This window comes from Myotis davidii, unplaced genomic scaffold (assembly GCF_000327345.1).
Source record: "Myotis davidii unplaced genomic scaffold, ASM32734v1 scaffold540, whole genome shotgun sequence".
Taxonomy (NCBI): Eukaryota; Metazoa; Chordata; class Mammalia; order Chiroptera; family Vespertilionidae; genus Myotis; species Myotis davidii.
The window spans coordinates 1,054,469-1,076,035 of NW_006292916.1; the positions used below are offsets into that span (position 1 = coordinate 1,054,469).

At 37.3% G+C, this 21,567-nt stretch overlaps 1 protein-coding gene across 1 annotated transcript in view; it reads left to right on the top strand.

The window, feature by feature from the left end:
- Positions 1 to 21,567, top strand: part of PRPF4B (pre-mRNA processing factor 4B) — a 55,504-nt gene that overhangs the window by 5,632 nt on the left and 28,305 nt on the right. Inside the window, 5 exon segments of the mRNA XM_006766427.2 lie at positions 6,445 to 7,434; positions 9,842 to 10,018; positions 14,948 to 15,103; positions 16,036 to 16,117; positions 18,793 to 19,003. Of these exon segments, the coding sequence (XP_006766490.2) occupies positions 6,445 to 7,434; positions 9,842 to 10,018; positions 14,948 to 15,103; positions 16,036 to 16,117; positions 18,793 to 19,003 (1,616 nt within the window).

Sequence of the window (21,567 nt, forward strand, 5' to 3'; positions counted from 1 at the left end):
AATAATTTTATGGTTGGGGGTCACCACAACATGAGGAACTGTGTTTAAGGGTTGCGACATTAGGAAGGTTGAGAACCACTGGTTAGGGCTAAAACATAACTTTTATAAGCATTGTGACTGTCTTTATTATGACATTCACTTCCTTTTAGTGATGTGGAACCAAACCTGCAATATCTCCAAAGGCATACCTGTACTATGTTTTTTCCTATACATACATGTCTGTGAAAAACTTGAGATTAACAATAACAACTAATAATAAAATAGAACAGTCCTTTATAATAAAAGGCTAATATGCAAATTGTCCCCTCTGTTGTGCCCAGATTTCAAGGTTCCCAAGACCCCCAGGGAGCCAGTCAGTCTGATGCAAAGGCAGAGTCCTTTTAATGCAAGCCGGTTTGCGCTCCCCGTTCACCAGACCCACCGACACAACGGAAAGTCCAATGGCCGAGAGAGAGAGGCCTGATGGGACCGGGGGTTTTATAGGGGGTGGAGTGAGGGCAGGAGAGGGGACTGTGGGCCCCGCCGATTGGCCAGGCGCAAGTCGGTACAGGATGTGGTCATAGTGATGGTGTGCATTTCCCTTGATTATTATTGGTTAGTCCAGAGAAATCCTGGGTGTGGCTAGCAGCGGCTTCTTCCGGTGAAGGAGCACATGGCTCAGTCCCAAAATGGCGGACCCAAGGCAAGATGGAAGGCGCAGTCCTCGCCCGGCTCCCGCTGCTGCCGCTCGAGCACGCCGCAAGGCAGGATGGCCCTCCCGCACAGCACCTGCAGCCGGCCTGCGGGCGGACCGGGACTCCTGCAGCGGCGCGTCTGGGTGGCACAGGCCCAGCACACGGGGTGCGGCCAGCGGAGCGGCCCAGCTCTGGAAGAGCAGCATCTGCTTGGAGCAGGCCTGGCCCACGGGGCTGGCGTACTGCAGCACAGCAGCCTCCCCGGGCTAGGGAATGCGCCCCACTCCGCTGCCGCACTGGGGCCGGGGGTCCATGCAGCCCGTGTGGGCCCAGCCCGGGGTTCAGGCCCCGAGGGCTGCAGGGACCCCCGGCCCCAGCACGGGCAAGCGGGGAGCCAACCACAGGGGAAGGGAGCAAAGAGCCAGATGGTGAGGCCCTCCGCTCCCACCACCTCCCACGACCTCCCCTGTGTTCAGTTGCCGCCAGGCCCCACTCCTCGGCCCGTGGCCAGCCAAGCAGCCGCAGCCAGTCCGGATACTCGGAGCCACTCCGGGGAGGCCAGGCCCTATGGCGGGCACGTAGGTATCTCAGAGCCCAGCGGCCAGACTTCTCCTCCCACACCGCAGGAGAGGCAGGCGGCTGATCGCCTTTCAGCCATCAGTCCAAACTTGAGGAATCTTCTTGCCCCTCCTGGAGCAGAGCGCGCCTTTCACCCTCAACTGGGAGTTTGACCAGAGGGTGGGGCCGGCCAACCTCCTGTGTCCCCTTCCCCCAGCTAGCCAGGTCAGAGCAGTCCTGATTGCTCGAATTCATGCACCGGGCCTCTAGTATAATAATATACTGTAGTAAAAGTTATGTGAGTGTGGTCTCTAGCTCTCAGAATATTTTACTTATTGTATTCACTCTTCTTGTGATGATACTATTACCTTACAAGAAACCTTTCCCTAAAGCTTTAGAAGAAAGTTGTTAATGATGATCCTAAATTAGCTGCCTTAGCACAAGGTCATTATATGTAATATGCCATTGACTTGAGTTCAAGTTTTCCTAATTTACCTTGTCAGACTGCAATTACTATTTTCTATGAAATTTGCCTTAGAGAGCAACTGAGGAGAGTAAATGTCTGCTCTATGCCTAATTCCAGTGTGGGAGAACTCTAGGATTATTAAGGTTAACCTAGCTGGCCCAGAGATGCTTGTAGCATTTTTATCAGTAACCTAATCATTTCTTGAGATAACATTAAATTACAATAGAAACTGGTGTCACTCATGGGAATGACTCTCAAACACTGGGTATCATGATGTACATCCTGATTCTCAGAAGCATTAGGAGCTAGAAAAGCTTTTGGTAAATTCTTAAGAATTTTGAATGAAACTTGGCAGACTTGTAAATTACAGAAAGCTTTAGTAAAAGGTTCAAAGAGCAGGTTTTTCTTGGTGAGGGAGGTGATTAAATCATTTAGGGTACTGCATTCAAGAAATAGGTATGTGTACTGTGAAGCACTGGAAATATACCTGAGCAAGAACAAAGTGTTTGCTGTCAAAGGTAAGAGTATGGTATAGCCCATGATGGCGAACCTATGACACACATGTCAGAGGTCAGCTCATTTTTTTGGTTGATTTTTCTTTGTTAAATGGCATTTAAATATATAAAATAAATATCAAAAATATAAATCTTTGTTTTACTATGGTTGCAAATATCAAAAAATTTCTATATGTGACTATGTGACACGGCACCAGAGTTAAGTTAGGGTTTTTCAAAATGCTTACACTATGAGCTCAAAAGGTTTGCCATCACTGGTATAGCCAGTATAAACCATCTGTAGTGTATTGAATATAGGTTTTATATGTTATTCTATATAAACTAGAGGCCCAGTGCACGACATTTGTGCACTGGGGTAGGAGGGCTCTCCCTAAGCCTGGCTTGTGCCCTCTTGCAGTCTGGGACCCGGGAGAGGTTCACACCACCGCTGCTGCACTCGCCAACCATGAGCCCAGCTTCTAGCTGAGCAGCGCTCCCCCTGTGGAAGTGCACTGACCACTAGGGGGCAGCTCCTGCCTTCAGTGTCTGCCCACTGGTGGTTAGTGCGCATCATAGCAACCAGTAGTTCCACTGTTTGATTTGCATATTACCTTTTTATTATATAGGATCATTTAATAGATGGAACAGGTACTTATTGAGTACCTTCTATAAGTTAGATAGTATAGGTCTTAGGGATAGAGCAGTGGATTAAACATTAAAATTTTCCTCTCATAGGGTTTGTGTTATAATAGGAAGAGACCAACAGAATTATATTAGGTTATGGCAACTTGGAGAAAAATTAAGCAAAGATAGGCAATATATGTGTGGTAGGGTGGGTGTTGCGATTAAAATGAATTGATCAGGGAAATTTAACTGAGGAAGTATAATTTGCACAAAGAATTGAGGTTGGCAAAAGAACCAGCGATATATACAACTGGAGAAAGCATTCTAGGCAGAAGAAACAGTAAGTACAAGTACCAAGGCCCTGAGATATACCTGTTCAAGGAGAGCAGTGTAGCTGAAGTGGATGAGTGTGAGAGGGAAGTAATAGGTTCAAAATATTGAAGTTGGGCCTTGTAAAGAATTTTAGTTTTGACTCTGAATGGAGTAGGAGACAACAATCAAGTGTCATGCAGAGTAGTGATAACGCTCTCATTTTAAAAGCATCCATCATAAGGAAGAGCTCTTGACTAATTTGGAATGTAATACCAGCCTTCTTGTTAGCTTGCTGTGTGACCTTAAGCACATTCCTTAAGTCCCTTTAACTTTAATATCTCACCTGTCTTGGAGACATATGGAGAGACAATATTTCTTGAGTACTTTGTGTGTACCATTGCCAAGACAAATCTCTGATTTGTCAATACTATTTCTCCAGTTTTTACAATTGAGGAAACTGAGGCACAGAAGTAACTTGCCTAAGGTTATACTAGGTGTGCCATGTTGGAGATGACATTTTAATAAGATAGTTTGACTTGAGCATCCATGATGTTTGATAGTATTCCTTAAAATAACATTCTTAGTATTAGTCCTGCCAGCTCCAGTGTCATGATGAGTAAATACATTTATTTATCCAGTATCTGAACAATAATAACAGCTTACTTTTTTGGCACTTGGTTTGTGCTAGGCATTGTTGTAAACCTTAACATCTATTGCCCTGTGCAGTCTTCACAACAAGCTTTGGGGTAGATTCTATTATTTTTATAATTTTTCCACTTTATACATGAGGTGCCTACAGATCAGAGAAATCTTAAAACTTGCCTAAGTCTGCACAACTAGTAAGTTGAACCCAGGATTTGAATCCAGGTAGTTTGTGGAAACTGCCTAACCATCCAACTATTCTTCTTTACTTAAAGGGTCTTCAGTTACTAGTAGCTTGATCTGAATTTTATACTTTGAGCACTTAGCGTTTTACCTGAAAATCATTCTCAACCTTTTAAAAGGTTCTCCATACCTATCCCCATATCTTGAATTAGCCTAATTCAATTTGTCTCAGACTTTCCCCCCTGTGAGTCAAGGTTCATATATCTCACATGGATTATGGCCTGAAAGATTTCTGGGCAAGGATTGCCTGTAGGAGGTTGTAGCCGTATACAAAGGTGTTACCTATTTTCTAGTTTTGTGATTTTTCCCTCCTCCACAATCAAGCTATGTTTTTATGTTTGTTTGTTTTAATACAAAGATAATAGACTTTCTTTTTCCAAGTCTTTTGAGAACATTTGATGATCCAGAGAACACTACTATATTTATTCTATCTTCTCATACCCTATTAGAAGTAAGCTCAAACTAAAACCTCACTCTAGTCACTAGAAGACACAGCTTCCTCTGCAGCTTTATTTTAATATTTTTTTTATTTCCCAGAGTCTATAGTACCAGAAATGGATATTGGCAATCTGACACCTAAAAAATTCAAAGTACTTGCCATGTGGTAGTTATGTTCTCCATATTCTGCACCCCCCTCATTATTAATTGAAAACTTTTCAAGCAAACTCCAGTGTGTCCTTTATTGAGCACAGGTTTGGCTGGAAGGTCAGACTCTTCTTCAACCCTGCCATAATGACAATGTCATTACAGACCATCCATCCAACAACCTTACCTTGCAGTTCCTAGGCCTTTGATTACAGTGAGCCTGTAACTGTATCTCAGCCACTCCCTCCCAGAATCTCATGCTATATCTTGTCATCTGGAATTGGTCCACTGAGATCTTAACTTTCATTAGACCATTTACTTCCACATGTTCGATGCCCTGACAGCACTGATCTGCTTACAGTTGGCTATATATAACTATCCCCCTTTTCACTTTTTTTTTTCACCCTAAAGTACCTCTTTCCCCTTCTGGTTAATTTTTTACTCATTCTTTAGGAGAATGTTACAGTGTTACTTCCAACTCATGTACCTTCCCGATAAACATTTCTTATTCTACCCAAAGTACCTGCTTAACAAATAGCTTGGGTTTTTTTCTGTAATTTAATTCAAGATACTTCCCTTGACCATTTTCAAAATGATTTTAGGTTTTCCTTTAGTGTTTCTTTATTCATGTCATTATCCCATAATGCTCTTATTTGTGTAATTATCATTACACTTTGTTTTCCTCTGGACTGTCATTTTCTTGAGGAAGGCAGGTATTGGTCTTGTACATCTTTGTTTTCCTGCTACCCACCTTAATATCTACATTTCAGTATAGGTGATCTTTAAAAAATGGTAAAAGAGATTGAATGAATAGATTTATTCATAACTTGCAAGGAGCTATTTGATAAACTTACTGAAAGTACAGGAGTGTATAATTGGAAGGATTTTGACAAAATTATTAATATTTTCCTCCAAAAATAGTATGAGTTTATTAATTCAGATAAATTAAAGTCTTGTTTTGATCTCATTCTAGGATGTGATAATACAGTATGGAGTGACTTTAAAGCAGGGGTCCTCAAACTACGGCCCACGGGCCACATGCAAATACAAATATTATATTTGTTCCCGTTTTGATTTTTTACTTCAAAATAAGGTAATGTGCAGTGTGCATAGGAATTTGTTCATAGTTTTTTTTTAAACTATAGTCTGGCCCTCCAACAGTCTGAGGGACAGTGAACTGGCCTCCTGTTTAAAAAGTTCGAGGACCCCTGCTTTAAAGGGTAAATTTAAATATTGTTGTCATAGCCTGTGTTTTACCTGGGAATACTGAACAGCATGGATTTAGCAAAATAATTTAGAATCATAAATTCTTTAACTGAGCATAGCTCAAACAATTAAGTACAAAAGCTACTGAACATATTTTTGGAAAATAATCTCTTCATTTGAAACTTAGCTGAGCAAATATTGGGTTAGACCATGTGAAATTGCTGATTTTGAACTATTATTGATTTGAACTATTATTGACCTGCAAAAGACCCTTTGATATGGCTCAATGACATGATTGTCAGTGGCTGCTACAGGTCAAGAGTCTGTAACTCCTGGTTAGTTTACTATGAAGTTTTAACACTTCGAAGGTGTATTTATACTATCAACATCAGCCACCAGTGCACATGATGGAGTGCTATTTTGGGTATGCTCAATATTGGCCCCAGAGATTTTTTTTTAAATATGCTTCTGAATTTAAAGTGGAAAAAGAGATTAGTCTCCCAAATAGGTCTATGTGTTTAATAAAAGAAAATGGGGCATTCTTTTGTGTATTCGATTGAAATGTTTTATCATTATTTTGTTATGATCATGAATGCTTGATAAATTATATGATTTTTAAAATGTGTTTGATACATTATAGGATGGAAGATGCTGATAATTCTGAAAAGAGTATACATGAAGAAAATGGAGAAGTGTCAGAAGACCAATCTCAAAATAAGCACAGTCGTCACAAAAAAAAGAAGCATAAACACAGAAGTAAACATAAGAAACATAAACATTCCTTAGAAGAAGACAAGGATAAAAAACATAAACATAAGCATAAACATAAGAAACACAAAAGAAAAGAAGTTATAGATGCTTCTGACAAAGAAGGTTTGTCTCCAGCAAAAAGAACTAAACTTGATGATTTAGCGTTGCTGGAAGACTTGGAAAAACAGAGAGCCTTGATTAAAGCTGAACTTGATAATGAGTTCATGGAAGGAAAGGTCCAGTCACGGATGGGGCTCATATTACAAGGTTATGAATCTGGCTCTGAAGAAGAGGGGGAAATTCATGAAAAGGCAAGAAATGGAAATAGGTCTAGTTCTAGATCTTCCACTACCAAGGGGAAACTTGAACCTATGGACAATAAAAATAGGACAAAAAAGCGAAGTAAAAGCAGATCCAAAGAACGGACTAGACATAGGTCAGATAAAAAGAAAAGTAAGGGAGGTGTTGAAATAGTTAAAGAGAAGACAACTAGGAGCAAATCAAAGGAGAGGAAAAAGTCTAAACGTCCATCCAAAAGAAGTATTTTCATGGACAGAAGGTCACGGTCCAAAGAGAGAAAATCAAAACGGTCTGAAACTGATAAAGAAAAGAAGCCAATTAAATCTCCCTCTAAAGATGCTTCTTCTGGGAAAGAAAATAGATCACCCAGTAGAAGACCTGGTCGTAGTCCTAAAAGAAGAAGTTTGTCTCCAAAACAACGTGATAAATCCAGAAGAAGTAGATCTCCACTTTTAAATGATAGGAGGTCTAAGCAGAGCAAGTCACCTTCTCGAACTCTGTCTCCCGGTAGAAGAGCTAAGAGCCGATCCTTGGAAAGAAAACGAAGAGAACCAGAAAGGAGACGACTTTCTTCCCCAAGGTAACTTGTTTTCAAAATGTTAGTGTTTTTTACCAATGCACCAAATTTTAAAGGAGAAACTAGAACTTGTGACAATGAAAGATGAGATAGTAATGAGTTTTATAGTTGTAGGTATAATCCATTCCGTTTACTGTATTTACATTAGTACTTTTGTCATTGTGTATCTTGGTTGTGGACATTTTACAAATACTGAACTTGATGATAGAAACCTTTATGTTTTCAAGTTCTTAATTTAGTATCTAACTTGCAGACTCATTCCTTTAAATCCAAGTAAATTGACAGTTCAGTATACCCATTTATGGGGAGGAAGTATATTTTCTAGAGGGGATTATTACTTCATTGGACAATATAGGCTGAAATTTTCAACTTTAAAAAGTTAAAAAAAGAGGTATCAGTTTTAAGGTTTGTGATCTGTCTGTTCTCTTGAATTGGCATGATTTTGAGTTCTAACAATATTAATTGAAACTATAATTGCTTTTGGCCCCCAAACACAATGAAATTGAAAGTGGAAATTTTTTTTGTTAATTTTAATATTTATAATCTGTTGCAAAAACCAACAACCCCTTAAGTTTAGGAAGGATGGTATAAGAAACTATTTTTTACTACTAATAATAATGAAAATAATTCATATTTGTATAATACATTCGATCCACCAGTTCTTCTCAAATTCTCGTGATTCTCTCAGGGAAGTGACTGTCATGCTTAATTTATAAATGGAAAAAATAGATTGATCCTTACTAGGATTATAGAAGTAATAAATAGTTAAGACACAGAAAGGATTTTGGAAGGGAGGGGTCTGGAATTGTTTAGACTACTCTAAAGTACTTTATGTGTTTGTTTGTTTTTAAATATATTTTATTGATTTTTTACAGAGAGGAAGGGAGAGGGATAGAGAGTTAGAAACATCCATGAGAGAGAAACATCGATCAGCTGCCTCCTGCACACCCCCTACTGGGGATATGACCACAACCAACGTACATGCCCTTGACCGGAATTGAACCTGGGACCCTTCAGTCCGCAGGCCGACGCTCTATCCACTGAGCCAAACCGGTGAGGGCTAGAGTTGAATTTTTTAAAACAAATATTTTTTTAATTACAGAAGAAATATTAATTAAAGAGAAATTCAAAAACGGTAGAAGCATATAAATTCTTTCCCTCTCTCTTTTTTTTCCATTGCTACTCCTAAGGAATCTTTCTAGCCCTTTTTCTATGCCCATACAATTATATTAATGTTTTTTCTTACAAAAATGGAGTCATACTATTCATGTTAACAGTATTTGCTTTTTTCATCAAACACTTCTCTGTTAATACATACAGATCTTTTAATTTTTTAAATTGGTTGATTTTCTTTTTCTTTAGCGAGAAAGGGAGAAACATCGATTTGTTGTTCCACTTACTTATGCATTTCACTTGATACTAATGAAAATTTAGATTGAGTACAGTTTTTCATGATTGTATGCAAAGATATCCGTGGGTTATATGTGAGGTTTCTTTGTAGAATAAATTCACAGACATGAAACTGAAAAGTCTATGGTTATGTACATTTATACATTTTAGAAAATTATTGCTGAATTTCCTTATAGGAAATTTATGCCAATATATACTTCCATGACTAGATGGACTGCCCTTTTTATATTTTCTTTGCTCTAAGGTTGGTGTTGATTGTAAGATGCTATTATATGTAATTGATATATTAAAAATAAGAGTCTTAATTGCAAAAATGTCAAAATTTAGAAATAAAAGTCTTTAAACTTAGGAAATGGAATATTATCACTCACTTGGGGAAGTTTTGAATTATTTATCTGGAATTGGAGTCAGTGGCTTTAACCTTAAGAATAATCTTTAATCTTCAAATTTTGAGGCCAGAGTAAATAGTCTTTTTGTGTGTGTGCCTATCATAGCACCCAGATATCATTATAATCATTTGAATTTAAGTTTTGTTACGAAAAACATGTTAATTTTTGTTTAGTATCTTTAATAAAGCATGCCATTTCTTTTTCTTTTTAAGTTTATGAGCATTTATTTTTATTTATATTAAAAAATATGGAACACTTTATGAATTTGCATGTCATCCTTATGTAGGGGTCATGCTGATTTCTGTATCGTTCCAGTTTTAATGTATGTGTTGCCAAAGCAAGCACTGTGAATATTTATTTTTAAAGGTTGTCTTCATTCTAATAAACATTTTGGAAAGAGAGAATTTTTTTCACAATGTTTTTGCATGATTCTAAAAGTTATATAAACATTAATGATAGAAAGTTAGAATAATACCTAAAAGTACAAAAAATGATTTTAAAAAATCACTGTAATAGCGTGCCCTTTTTAAAGATGTCCATTACATGTAGATGAAGTTCATTTATTTTGACTTAATTCCTTTTCCTATTTACTTGTATTTGGTGCCCTTAAGAACACGACCTCGTGACGATATCCTCAGTAGACGTGAGAGATCAAAAGATGCCAGCCCGATTAGTAGGTGGTCTCCAACCCGAAGAAGAGCAAGTAGATCTCCCATTAGAAGGAGGTCTCGCTCCCCACTCAGGCGGAGCAGGTCTCCTAGAAGAAGAAGCAGGTCCCCTCGGAGAAGGTAAAGATGTTACCCTTTTGTTTCATTAAACTCTGAATCAGTGGTTCTTAGCCTTCCTAATGCCGCGACCCTTTAATACAGTTCCTCATGTTGTGGTGACCCCAATTTCATTGTCACAAATTGAACATAATTAAAGCATAGTGATTAATCACAAAAAACAATATGTAATTATATATGTGTTTTCCCATGGTCTTAGGTGACCCTTGTGAAAGGGTCATTCGACTCCCAAAGGGATCGCAATCCACAGGTTGAGAACCGCTGCTCTGAATGTTTAATATAGTTTTCCTTTAAATAAATCACTGTTCATTAAAAACTCAATCTTTTAAAAGTAGGACATTTTTTCTCTTTTTTTTAAAAAATATATTTTATTGATTTTTTGCAGAGAGGAAGGGAGAGAGATAGAGAGTTATAAACATCGATGAGAGAGAAACATCGATCAGCTGCCTCCTGCACGTCTCCTACTGGGGATGTGCCCGCAACCCAGGTACATGCCCTTGACCGGAATCGAACCCGGGACCTTTCGGTCCACAGGCCGACGCTCTATCCACTGAGCCAAACCGGTTTTGGCTTCTCTATTTTTTTAAAGAGATAAATATTAAATGAGGTAGGCTTAGGTGTGGTTTTTTTTTTTTAACTAGCAGGATAAATCATGGGATAATAAATAGGTAGCCCAGTTTTCTGTCTGTCTTACAGTTCTGTACTTATTTTTCTGTTAACTTGTATTTGATCACCTTACGAACATGGCCTCAAGATGATATCCTCAGTAGGCATGAAAGACTCTTTGGGCAAAAACCTATTTAATTTACCATAGTAGAAATCATTTTATATGAAGCAACGTAGTCAGTAGTTAGTTGTTTAATCGAAAAGGTTGGCTTTTAAAGCAGGGAATCCATCTAAAATAACACATATACATTAAATACTTTAACCTAAAGCATAAATGATTGTTCATTTGCCAATCTTTTAACATTTAAAAAAAATCTTCATTGGTGAAAGTATTACATATGTCCCCTTTTATCCCCCATTGACCTTTTCTAGCCCACCTCCAGCCCTCAACCCCCACCCCAAGCCATCACCACCCTGTTGTCTGCATCCATGGGTTAAGCATATATGCATGCAAGTTCTTTGGTAGATCTCTCTCCAGCTTCTATGTCTCTGGTTCTATTTAATCTTTAACATTTTTAATTGAACTAATACAAGAATAACATTTAAAGAGGTAGTGCACCAGAAGCTTATATTGCAACTACTGGATATATCTTTACATATCTCTGAGTATTTTGTATCCTAGATTCCTAAAGTAGAAATGCTTTGTCTAAGCATGTGTATGTTCATATTTTTTTAAGTTATTGCCACATTATCTATCGATTTCCTACTTTGGACAGTTTGTTTTTAATCTCACATGTTTCTCTTCTGCCTGATTTCATCACCTTTCTGTATGCTTCCAGATATAATCAATATTATGATCATAAGCATATTGTTTCTTGCTGAGCAAATACTTGGGGGAGGAGAGGACCTTCATTCTAATGCTTCTAGCCTTCTGGCTCCAAACTGACTGCTGATAGGCCTCCTTATGCAGTTATCATTGTGGAATTTGTCTTCTCCTTTTGGTGTTCCTTTGTTTTTCTTTTTGTGTTGTGATTCCATTTCCTGTATCTAGTGTCTACTCATGTTTTACCCCTTTGCTTTGGAAATGAATCTCCAGGAGCTTCCTGAGAAAAGTATGTGGAAAGGACTTATATTTTGGGGTCTATGTCTCTAAAAAATGTCCTTTATTCTCATTGCTGATACGTCAAGGGATAGAATTCTAGGTTGATGTCATTTTTTCTTAGAATTTTGATATTGTTTTTTATTACTCTAAAAAAAAAAAAGAATTTTGAAATTGTTATCTTGCTGTTTTCTAGTTTCCAATATTGCTATTAAGTCGTATTCTGATGTTAGTTTTTACAGGACTTGCTTTCTTCCCCCCTCCCTCACTTTTTATAATATAAAAACTAGAGGCCCGGTGCTCGGATTTGTGCACTGGTGGGGTCTCTCAGCCTGGCCTGCAGGGATTGGGCCCGAACCTGCTCTCTGATATCCCCTGAGGAGTCCCAGATTGTGAGAGGGCAGTTCTCAGGTGACGCACCCCGGAATGGGCCTCCCTCCTCTTTGGTTCTGGGTGCGTCACCCAAGAACCAAATCATTGCAGCTCAGCAGCTCCTGTGTTGAGCGTCTGCCCCCTGGTGGTCAGTGTGCGTCACAGCTACTGGTCGAAGAGTCTGCCCCCTGGTGGTCATTGCACATCTTAGCTTCGGGTCAACGGTCAGGTGGTTGGACCGTCGCTTAGGCATATATATCATATATATCTATGCCCTGTGTTCTGAAATTTCACTATAATGTGCCTTAGTGTGTGGCTTTTTCTTTCCATTGATTTTTCTGGGCACTAGATAGGCCCTTTAATGCAGAATGATTATGGTTTCCTATTTGTGGAAATTTTCTCTCTTTTTTGTTTTTGTTTGCTTTCTTTCCCATTTCCCATTGTTTTCTCTCCTCCAGCCCCCATTGGACCTTCTGTATTATTCCATTAATTTTTTTTTCTTTTTTTCATCTTTTTTTGTTTGTTTTGTTCTACTTTCAGTCTAGATTTTTCTTATTCTGCCTTCTTACCCTTCTACTGATCCCCCCACCAAGACCTTGTTGGCTGTTTACTTTTTTTTATATAACATTTTACTTTTGTTTTATGGAAATAGGGCCTCTAATGTCAAAGATAATAATGAATTTTTGTGGAGTTTTTTTCTTTTTTATAGTCTTCTCTTACCTATACAGTTGACTCTTGAACAACATGGGTGTTAGGGGGGGCATAGATAATTCATGTATAAATTTCTGTTTTCCAAAAACTTAACTACTAATATTCTACTCTTGGCTGGAAGCCATATCGATAACATAAACAGTTAATTAAAACATGTTTTGGCCTTGGCCCTTTTGCCCAGTGGTTAGAGCAGTGATGGCGAATCTATGACACGCGTGTCAGAGGTGACACACGAACTCATTTTTTGGTTGATTTTTCTTTGTTAAATGGCATTTAAATATATAAAATAAATATCAAAAATATGTCTTTGTTTTACTATGGTTGCAAATATCAGAAAATTTCTATATGTGACACGGCACCAGAGTTAAGTTAGGGTTTTTCAAAGTCCTGACACGCCAAGCTCAAAAGGTTCACCATCACTGGGTTAGAGCCTTGTCCTCTGGACCTAAGGGTCGAAATTTTGATTTCTGATCCAGGGCACATATCTCAGTTGCAGGTTCCCCAGCCCCGGTAGGGGCACATTAGGGAGGCAACCAATCAGTGTGCTCAGATAGCTGGATCTTTCCTTGCTGCCTGTTCTGATTTGAAAGTTAGGCACTGCTGAATAGAAGCTTTCTTCCATTTTGACAACGTGCAACTTGTGGATTAGTGGGTATCACTTGAGGGTAATGAAGTGGGGACTTGATCATATCAACAAGTATGTATCTTTTCTTTTGGGTGTGTGTGTTTCCCAGAATCCTCTCATCTCCTGCTGCAGAAGATAGATGTGGCTACCCTGAAGTTTTGGTCCTTCATAATGTCAACTTGCCTTTAATCCTATTTTCAGTAGTGTCTCTCCGGTAACTTGGGCCAGTTTTTACAACCAGCACCGCTCTATAAAATAAGTCTTAGCACCTCTATAATAAAAAAGTCTTAAGTATTATGCCAGAATGTGAAATGGGGAATGGCATTTTCTACTGAGTCAGGAAGGGGACTGGACAGAATTAAGGTGTCCCTAAAGGCTTTCAAACAATTATTTTTATCTTTTATCTCAAGTTTTATCCTTCAGAGGACATAGTAACTCCAATTCTTGAGGCTTTCTGGGGTTTTGTGGCATACATTGACTTGTTTCATTTTTACCTTGTCCATTCCTATTGGATTAATATTTAGATCTGATCTGTAACTACTTTTTTTTTTTGTAACTACGCTTTGATTTGCACATTTCAAGATTTTGTTGGCATCTCAGCTGTCATGTCTCTCACATTTTCTTAGCCTTAAGATTTTCTTTTTAATTGTTCCTTTTACTGCCCTTTTGGTGAGGTTTCTGAAGAGATTTGAGATAAACATGGTGGTTAGATGTGATTAACAAGGAGTTTGCTGATCCTTTATAGAGACTCACACCTTTGTGTGCTTGGAGTGCCACATCTTTCTAACATAAATTATACCCTTAATGTTTGAACTATAATAATTTGTTTGTTTAATATGAGGCATTTTACCTTTAGGTATTTATAAAAATATCTGAGGGCCATATTAATTAAACTTTGAATTTTATCATATTTATCCTTCCCATACCTTATCAGCAGCAGTCTTTTTAAAAATCAGGGTTATTGAAGCATCATTTACATAAAATAAAATTCACCCTTTTTGGTGTACAGTTTATGAGTTTTGACAAAGAGCTGTATTACCACCATAATCAAGATGTAAACATTTTTTTTAAATATATTTTTATTGATTTCAGAGAGAAAAGTAGAGGGAGAGAGAGTTAGAAGCATCAATGATGAGAGAATTTTGATTGGCTGCCTCCTGCACGACCCTGACTTCTAACTTCTAGCTCTCAACCAGGGCATGTGCCCTTGACTGGAATCGAACCTGGGACCCTTGAGTCCACAGGCCGAGGCTCTATCCACTGAGCCAAACCAGTTAGGGCAAAATATAGAACATTTCTATCACCCCTGTAGTTAGTTCTCTGTGCTCCGGTGTAGTCAGTAAGTAGGGCAGCTATGTTTCAGTTATTTTCAGTTAAGCTGATTATTCCAGTCTTTCTGATACTATGTTATTTTAAATTCTAATCAACTTTTTTAATACTTTATTTTTAGAACAGTTTTAGATTCACAGGAAAATTGAGCTTTTGAAAAAATATATATATGTCATCTTCTCTCAAATAGGGACAGAGGTCGGAGAAGCAGATCACGTTTGAGAAGGCGGTCTCGATCACGGGGTGGTCGTAGACGTAGGAGCAGAAGCAAAGTAAAGGAAGATAAATTTAAAGGAAGTCTTTCTGAAGGAATGAAAGTTGAACAAGAATCTTCATCTGAAGATAAGTAAGAGTGGAATTTTCCCATAATTATCTTTTTAGAGAAACACTGTTTAATCTTTATTTTCTACCTGAATATTGTAAGTGAGTTCATTAATTTGCTTCTGAATTATTTGCCTCCCCATTTGGCAGTGTCTGAAAACATTTTAGGCCATCCAGTAGGTAGAGGCCAGGGATACTCTTCAACATCCTCCAGTACAAAAAACAGCCCCCATAATGAATTGTCAAAATGTCAACAGTGCTAAGGTCAAGAAACCCCGATTAGAGCTAGGTGATGAGAAAATTGAATTGGAAAAAGGTGTTATACACAGATCTTAACACCTTCAGGGTCCAGTTTGCTGCTTCTGCAGTGGACATTTAACAGACGGTAGAAAAGGCTGCACTGGAAGGGATGATAAAGATTGTAGGAGTTCTTTAGTGGGTAGTCAGGATCGGTCAGGGTCATTGTTTGGAGATAGGGCTACATTCCCCTTCAGATTGTATGTGAATGTTTGCATGTGTATTTTGATGGGGAAAGATGTATAGCTTTCTATGGCCCAGAAAAGGTACCAATTTATTTATTTGTCCTAGCCCTCTTGTTTTATAGATGTGAACACTGAAGATAGAGGGGTGAAATGACTTTACTAATACTAAGGTCATGGCAGAGCCAGTGATGACATTTTTTAAATTTAAGAATCTTCCTTTTGTTCCCAATTTTGGTGCCATGAAACAAATGAGAAAAAGGAGACACAGAAGGTTAAATTACTTGCCAGGATTTCAAACCAGGCACTGAGACAGTTTAGAAACAAAGACAGTAAGGTAGCTTAAGACTTTAGCTCAAGTTTACAAATGACTGACCTACATTTCTCAGTTTTTATTTTTAAAACATAAAATTATGGTTTTGGAATCTCTAAGGATGTTTAAAAGTAATGACATGTATATATGTGTAATTTTTTTAAGCCTCGAAGACTTTGATGTAGAAGAAGAAGATGAAGAGGCCCTAATAGAGCAGAGAAGAATACAAAGGCAAGCAATTGTTCAGGTATGTGATTTTATTACAGTTTTGATCAATCCTCCTTAAATAATATTTTAGTAAAATAAAGGTTTTTTACTTAAAAAAGTGACAATAGTAGCAATTCAATAGGTCTTAAAAAATGGTAGTTTCTTAATAAAATTGAAATAGTTACCCCTTTTTAAAGTAATGAATACGAAAACCCTCATAAATGAATATAAAATAAATTGGAGGAATTTCATTTAGCAAAAAATTATACCTGTTACTAGTTGAAAGGGAAAAAAATTTTAATGTTTAATAAAATGACAGATTTTCTAATCCAAATGTGATTATTTAAATGGAACATCTGAAAAGTAATTTTAAGACTAGGTTAAAGCTAGGTTATTTTAAAAAATGGGTAAAGCCTTAGCTGGTAGCTCAGTGGATAGAGCGTCAGCCTGCAGACTGAAGGGTCCCGGGTTCGATGCCGGTCAAGAGGACATGCCCGGGTTGTGGGCTCAATCCCCAGTAGGGGGTGTGCAGGAGGTAGTCAGTCAATGATTCTCTGTCATCATTGATGTTTCTCTCTCTCCCTCTCCCTTCCTCTCTGAAATCAATAAAAATATATTTTTTAAAAAATGGGTGGAAAGTAATATACATTGTCCTTGATATAGTAATTTAATGATAAGGTGAGCTGCCTTCGAAGATTGTCTCTTCCTTGGCCATCCTAAGATAAAGCCATGGCCACTAGATCCTTTGCGGATATCGGTCCCTGTAAAGTGCCTTCTGTCTTCATCATTAGGAGAATTTTCTTCTAATGATGGGAAGGTGAGTGAAGAAGTTGAAAGGAAGAATTCTGAAATACATGAAAAATGATACTCCTTCTGTCCCATAATAATAGTAGCAGTTGACGAATGTAATTTGTCTCATAATAATAGTAGCAAAAGAAAATAAATACAGAACACAACATTTATTATCAAAAAACTAGATTAAGTTAAACAATAAATTAAAAATAGTACTCCTAATTTTTATTTTGAGTGTTCAGATAGTTTCTGGATTTTTCAATAATTCCATTACTGCATTGCTTTGCTTTCTCTATATGCCTGAACTTAAAATTATTGGAGCCATTGTTCTTCATTGCTTCCACCGTAACTTGTTGAAGTGACAGAAACGTATTATCCAGTATTTCGGGAGAAATATTATCAAAGGCTAATATGGTGCCTCTTCTGCTAAGAGGAATATGTCTAAGTTTTTCAAGTTTTTCTCCGTAATCTTTGAATTTACGTCCACAGTTTTGTTTTTTCAAAGAATCAACATTAGCATAAGATTCTCCTTGACAATTATTTTCAGAAGCACGTTTCCAAATTCTTGATATGGTCATTCTGTTGCACTTAAATTGTTTTGCAGCTAATGTCATTGCACCTTTCTGCAACTTTTCCTTTTTCTTTTGATACATCAAGAACTGGACAATCGCCGAAACCGGTTTGGCTCAGTGGATAGAGCGTCGGCCTGCGGACTGAAGGGTCCCGGGTTCGATTCCGGTCAGGGGCATGTACCTTGGTTGCAGGCACATCCCCAGTGGGGGATGTGCAGGAGGCAGCTGATCGATGTTTCTCTCTCATCGATGTTTCTAACTCTCTATCTCTCTCCCTTCCTCCCTGTAAAAAATCAATAAAATATATTTAAAAAAAAAAAAAAAAAAAAGAACTGGACAATCACAACTCGATCTTTGCTTGAAAACTCTCTTTTTTTCATCTTACTTTTACAATGGGTTGATATTCCACTGAAATAAAACAATTGATTTCGATCAGTGGATGAAATTAGAAAAATAGTTAAAATGAGTAATAATTAGATTAACCTAAAAATAGAAAGATGTGTCAAAACAAATGACAGATGTCATGAAACATTGATTTTGATCGAAGGCTTCACAATTTTGCGCTACAACATAACTTACACCTGCATTCGCCAATAATTCCCGTTTAAATAGTCCCTTGCTGCTATTATTACGGGACAGAGAGAGTAGATATTTTTTATACTATAAGGACAGTACACAGAAGTAAAGAACAGTCGTGGCAGCTCACCTACACACACCTGGCAACCATAAATCAGGTAACGGTATGTTAGAGTGACGGAAATAACTTAAATCACCAGAGGCTGTAGGGCAAAACTAGAATTCCAGAGAAAATGTACCTTTTGTGGATCATTGATGAAATTATTGTTATTGAACTGATATTCCTAAAGACTTGGTTGAATTTTTTTTTTTTTTTGGTTTTGCCCAGGTCCACAATCCCTTATCTCCAGCCCTTGGGGCCAGATGTGCTTCAGAACTCAGAAATATTTGAATTTTAGAAAGGTAATATGGTGCATTTATGTACATTAGTCCCATCCATGGGTCTAGAACAGCACTCCATCATCAAATACATGAATATTTCTGCAGTAAGGCTTATTATGTTTACTCTGGGAGAAATAAATAAGACTATAAATAGTGTCATTACTGTTTTAATCAGCTTTGCCACCTAATGAATGTGCACCATACATTAAAAAAATTATTTTAGAGTTTAATGGATTTTGGAATTATATAAGGGATTGTGGATCTGATTCAATGAAGGCATCAGTACCTTTTAAAAGTTTTAACATTAATTGGCTTTGTAATACAGCACCTGTTAGCAGATATATTTAGATAGCATCAAATTTTCTGAAAATAATATACTGTATTGTTATTACAGAAATATAAATATCTTGCCGAAGATAGCAATATGTCTGTGCCATCTGAACCCAGCAGCCCCCAGAGTAGTACTCGTACACGGTCACCTTCTCCAGACGACATTCTGGAAAGGGTAGCTGCTGATGTTAAAGAGTATGAACGGGAAAATGTTGATACATTTGAGGCCTCAGTAAAAGCCAAGCATAATCTAATGACAGTTGAACAAAATAATGGTGAGTAAGTTAGGTTCTTGTTTTGACCATGCTTTTCTCTGAATTTTTAGCTCTGTGATTGAGAGAGATTGTTTTGGGATGGGGAAAGTGAAAGGATTTAAGAATATTACTCTTGCCAAACTTACAGTAATACAGTATTAATGTATCACAGTGATGTTTTCTATTTGTATAACCTCAACAGTATATTGAATTCCCTCATATTCATAACCTTGTGGTTTACTTGCTAGAGTATTTTAAAGCAAATCCTAGCCATGATTTCACTTCATCTGTACATATTTCAGTTTGTATCTTTGTTAGATAAAGACTTAATGTCTGGTTTGAATCAAAACCCAAATAAGATGCACATATATTTGGGGTATATAAATAGTTGATTTCTAATGTCTTAAGTCTTTCTTATTCTTAATTGTTTTTTCCCTCCATTTCCTACCCCACCCCACCCCCCATTTACTTATGGAGGATATCAGGGCCATGTGTTCTGTAAACTTTTCCATTCTGATTTTGTTTGTTCACATTCTTACGTCCTTTATTTCATTTCCTGTGTCCTCAGTATTTCTTGAAAACTAGTGGTTAGTGTTAGAGAGGTAAATGGATTTAGGTTTAATTTTTTTGGCAAAAATATTTCCAAAGTGGTGGTGTGTACTTTCATCATTACATCATGTGATGTGTGTGGTTGTCTTAAGTTTTCCATTCATTGGTTACCCCAAAGTGTAGTTTGTACAGGAAAGGGCAGGATAAATGCTTGTTATTTTTCTTTATTGAACAATTTTTAGTATTGAATAAAGTTGGTGCCATCGTGCTTCCACAGATGACCAATGAGATTTTTGTTGCGTTTTAGTTGGCATCATTTTGTACATGTATTACAATACATTGGGTCAGTTTTCTTTTTGAAGTTCAGATTTTTTTCTCTTGAGCTAAGGTAGAGAAGGAGCCCTTTTAAGTTGGTTTCTGATGTTTTTTAAATCCTTCAGTATTTAATATTTTCTAGGTTAGGTTCAGCAAACTCTGTAAAAGGTCAGGTAGTAAATTATTTTAGACTATAGTTTTCTGTCCCAACTACTGACCCCTGCTGCTGTAATACAGAAGCAGCCACAGCCAGAATGAATGAATGACTATGAATGGCTGTGTTCCTAAAAAAGCTGTATGGACACCGAAATTTGAATTTTATAAAATTTTCACATGTCACAAAATATTCTTCCTGTTTTTCCCCAGACCTTTAAAAATGTACAAATGGGCCATACAAAAATAAGCCAGGGGCCAAATTTGGCCCGGTCTTTTATTTTCTGACTCCTGTTCTATCACAGTAAGATATTTCACCTTATGCATATCTTGACCCAGAATAGAATAGAATAGAATCAGCTATTGCTCCTGGTTCCTTTAGTAGGCAGATATTTAGAGATCATAGGGCAATTTGAGATGCTCATTACTCCTGGACCTTTTTTGCAGCCAAAGCTAAAAATATATATACATTTCTGGAAAGGAGGAATTTATACTGATATTGCCAATTAAATTTGAGATTATAGAGTTTTTATTAAATAATTTGATTTTCAATTTCTATCTCTTTTAATGTGAAAAACTTGGTACCAATAACCTGATAACTCAGGTTTTTATTTTCAAGCTTTCATATATACAGAGTTGTCAGTATGACTACTGATATAAAATGTACTGAATGCAATTTGAAATGTAATAGTTATTTTTGTTCATGTAATGCATTCCAAGATATATAGTCACAACAGTTTTAAAGTTGTACTGCCAATTTGATAGGTTTAGATTTATTTGCTTTTGCTTTTTAATAATTTTCTGGGTTTTTAAAAATTATTAAAAAATCTTTTAGTGTTTGTATTTGTGTTCTACTTACACAGGCACAAAGAAACACACACTAGGATACACATTCATCTTTATGAAAATAACTTTACTTCTTTTTATAACTGCATTTTATTCTAATGTAATGAATGTGCTATAGTTTATTTAATCTACCTACACAGGCACAACAAAAGCATACTATAGCAAAGCCCTAGCCACTTTGGACGGAAGGGTCCCAGGTTTGATTTCCAGTTCGGGCACGTGCCCTGGTTGCGGGCTTGACCCCCAGTAGTGGCATGCAGGAGACAGCCGATCAGTGATTCTCTCTCATCATTAATGTTTTTCTCTCTCTCTCTTTCTCTCCCCCTCTCCTTCCTTCTCTGAAATCAATAAAAATATTTTTTTAAAATATGAGAAAATGCCTGTTACAGAGTGAACATGTTGAATTAATACTTTTATTTCTTTTGCTTTTTGCACATAGATTGAATATGAAAGGAAAAAGAAAGAAGATGGAAAACGAGCTCGAGCTGATAAACAGTATGTTTTAGACATGCTGTTTTCGGCTTTTGAGAAACATCAGTATTATAATCTTAAGGACCTGGTGGACATCACAAAACAGCCTGTGGTATGTATATGCTCACATTGATCCTTTTAACATTTCCTGCTTCACTAACAGTGAACCACTTAAGAGAGGTATATCATACGTAAGTTCACATGCACCGTGCTAATGGCAGAAAGGGTGTCTTAATGCAGCTTTCTTTTGT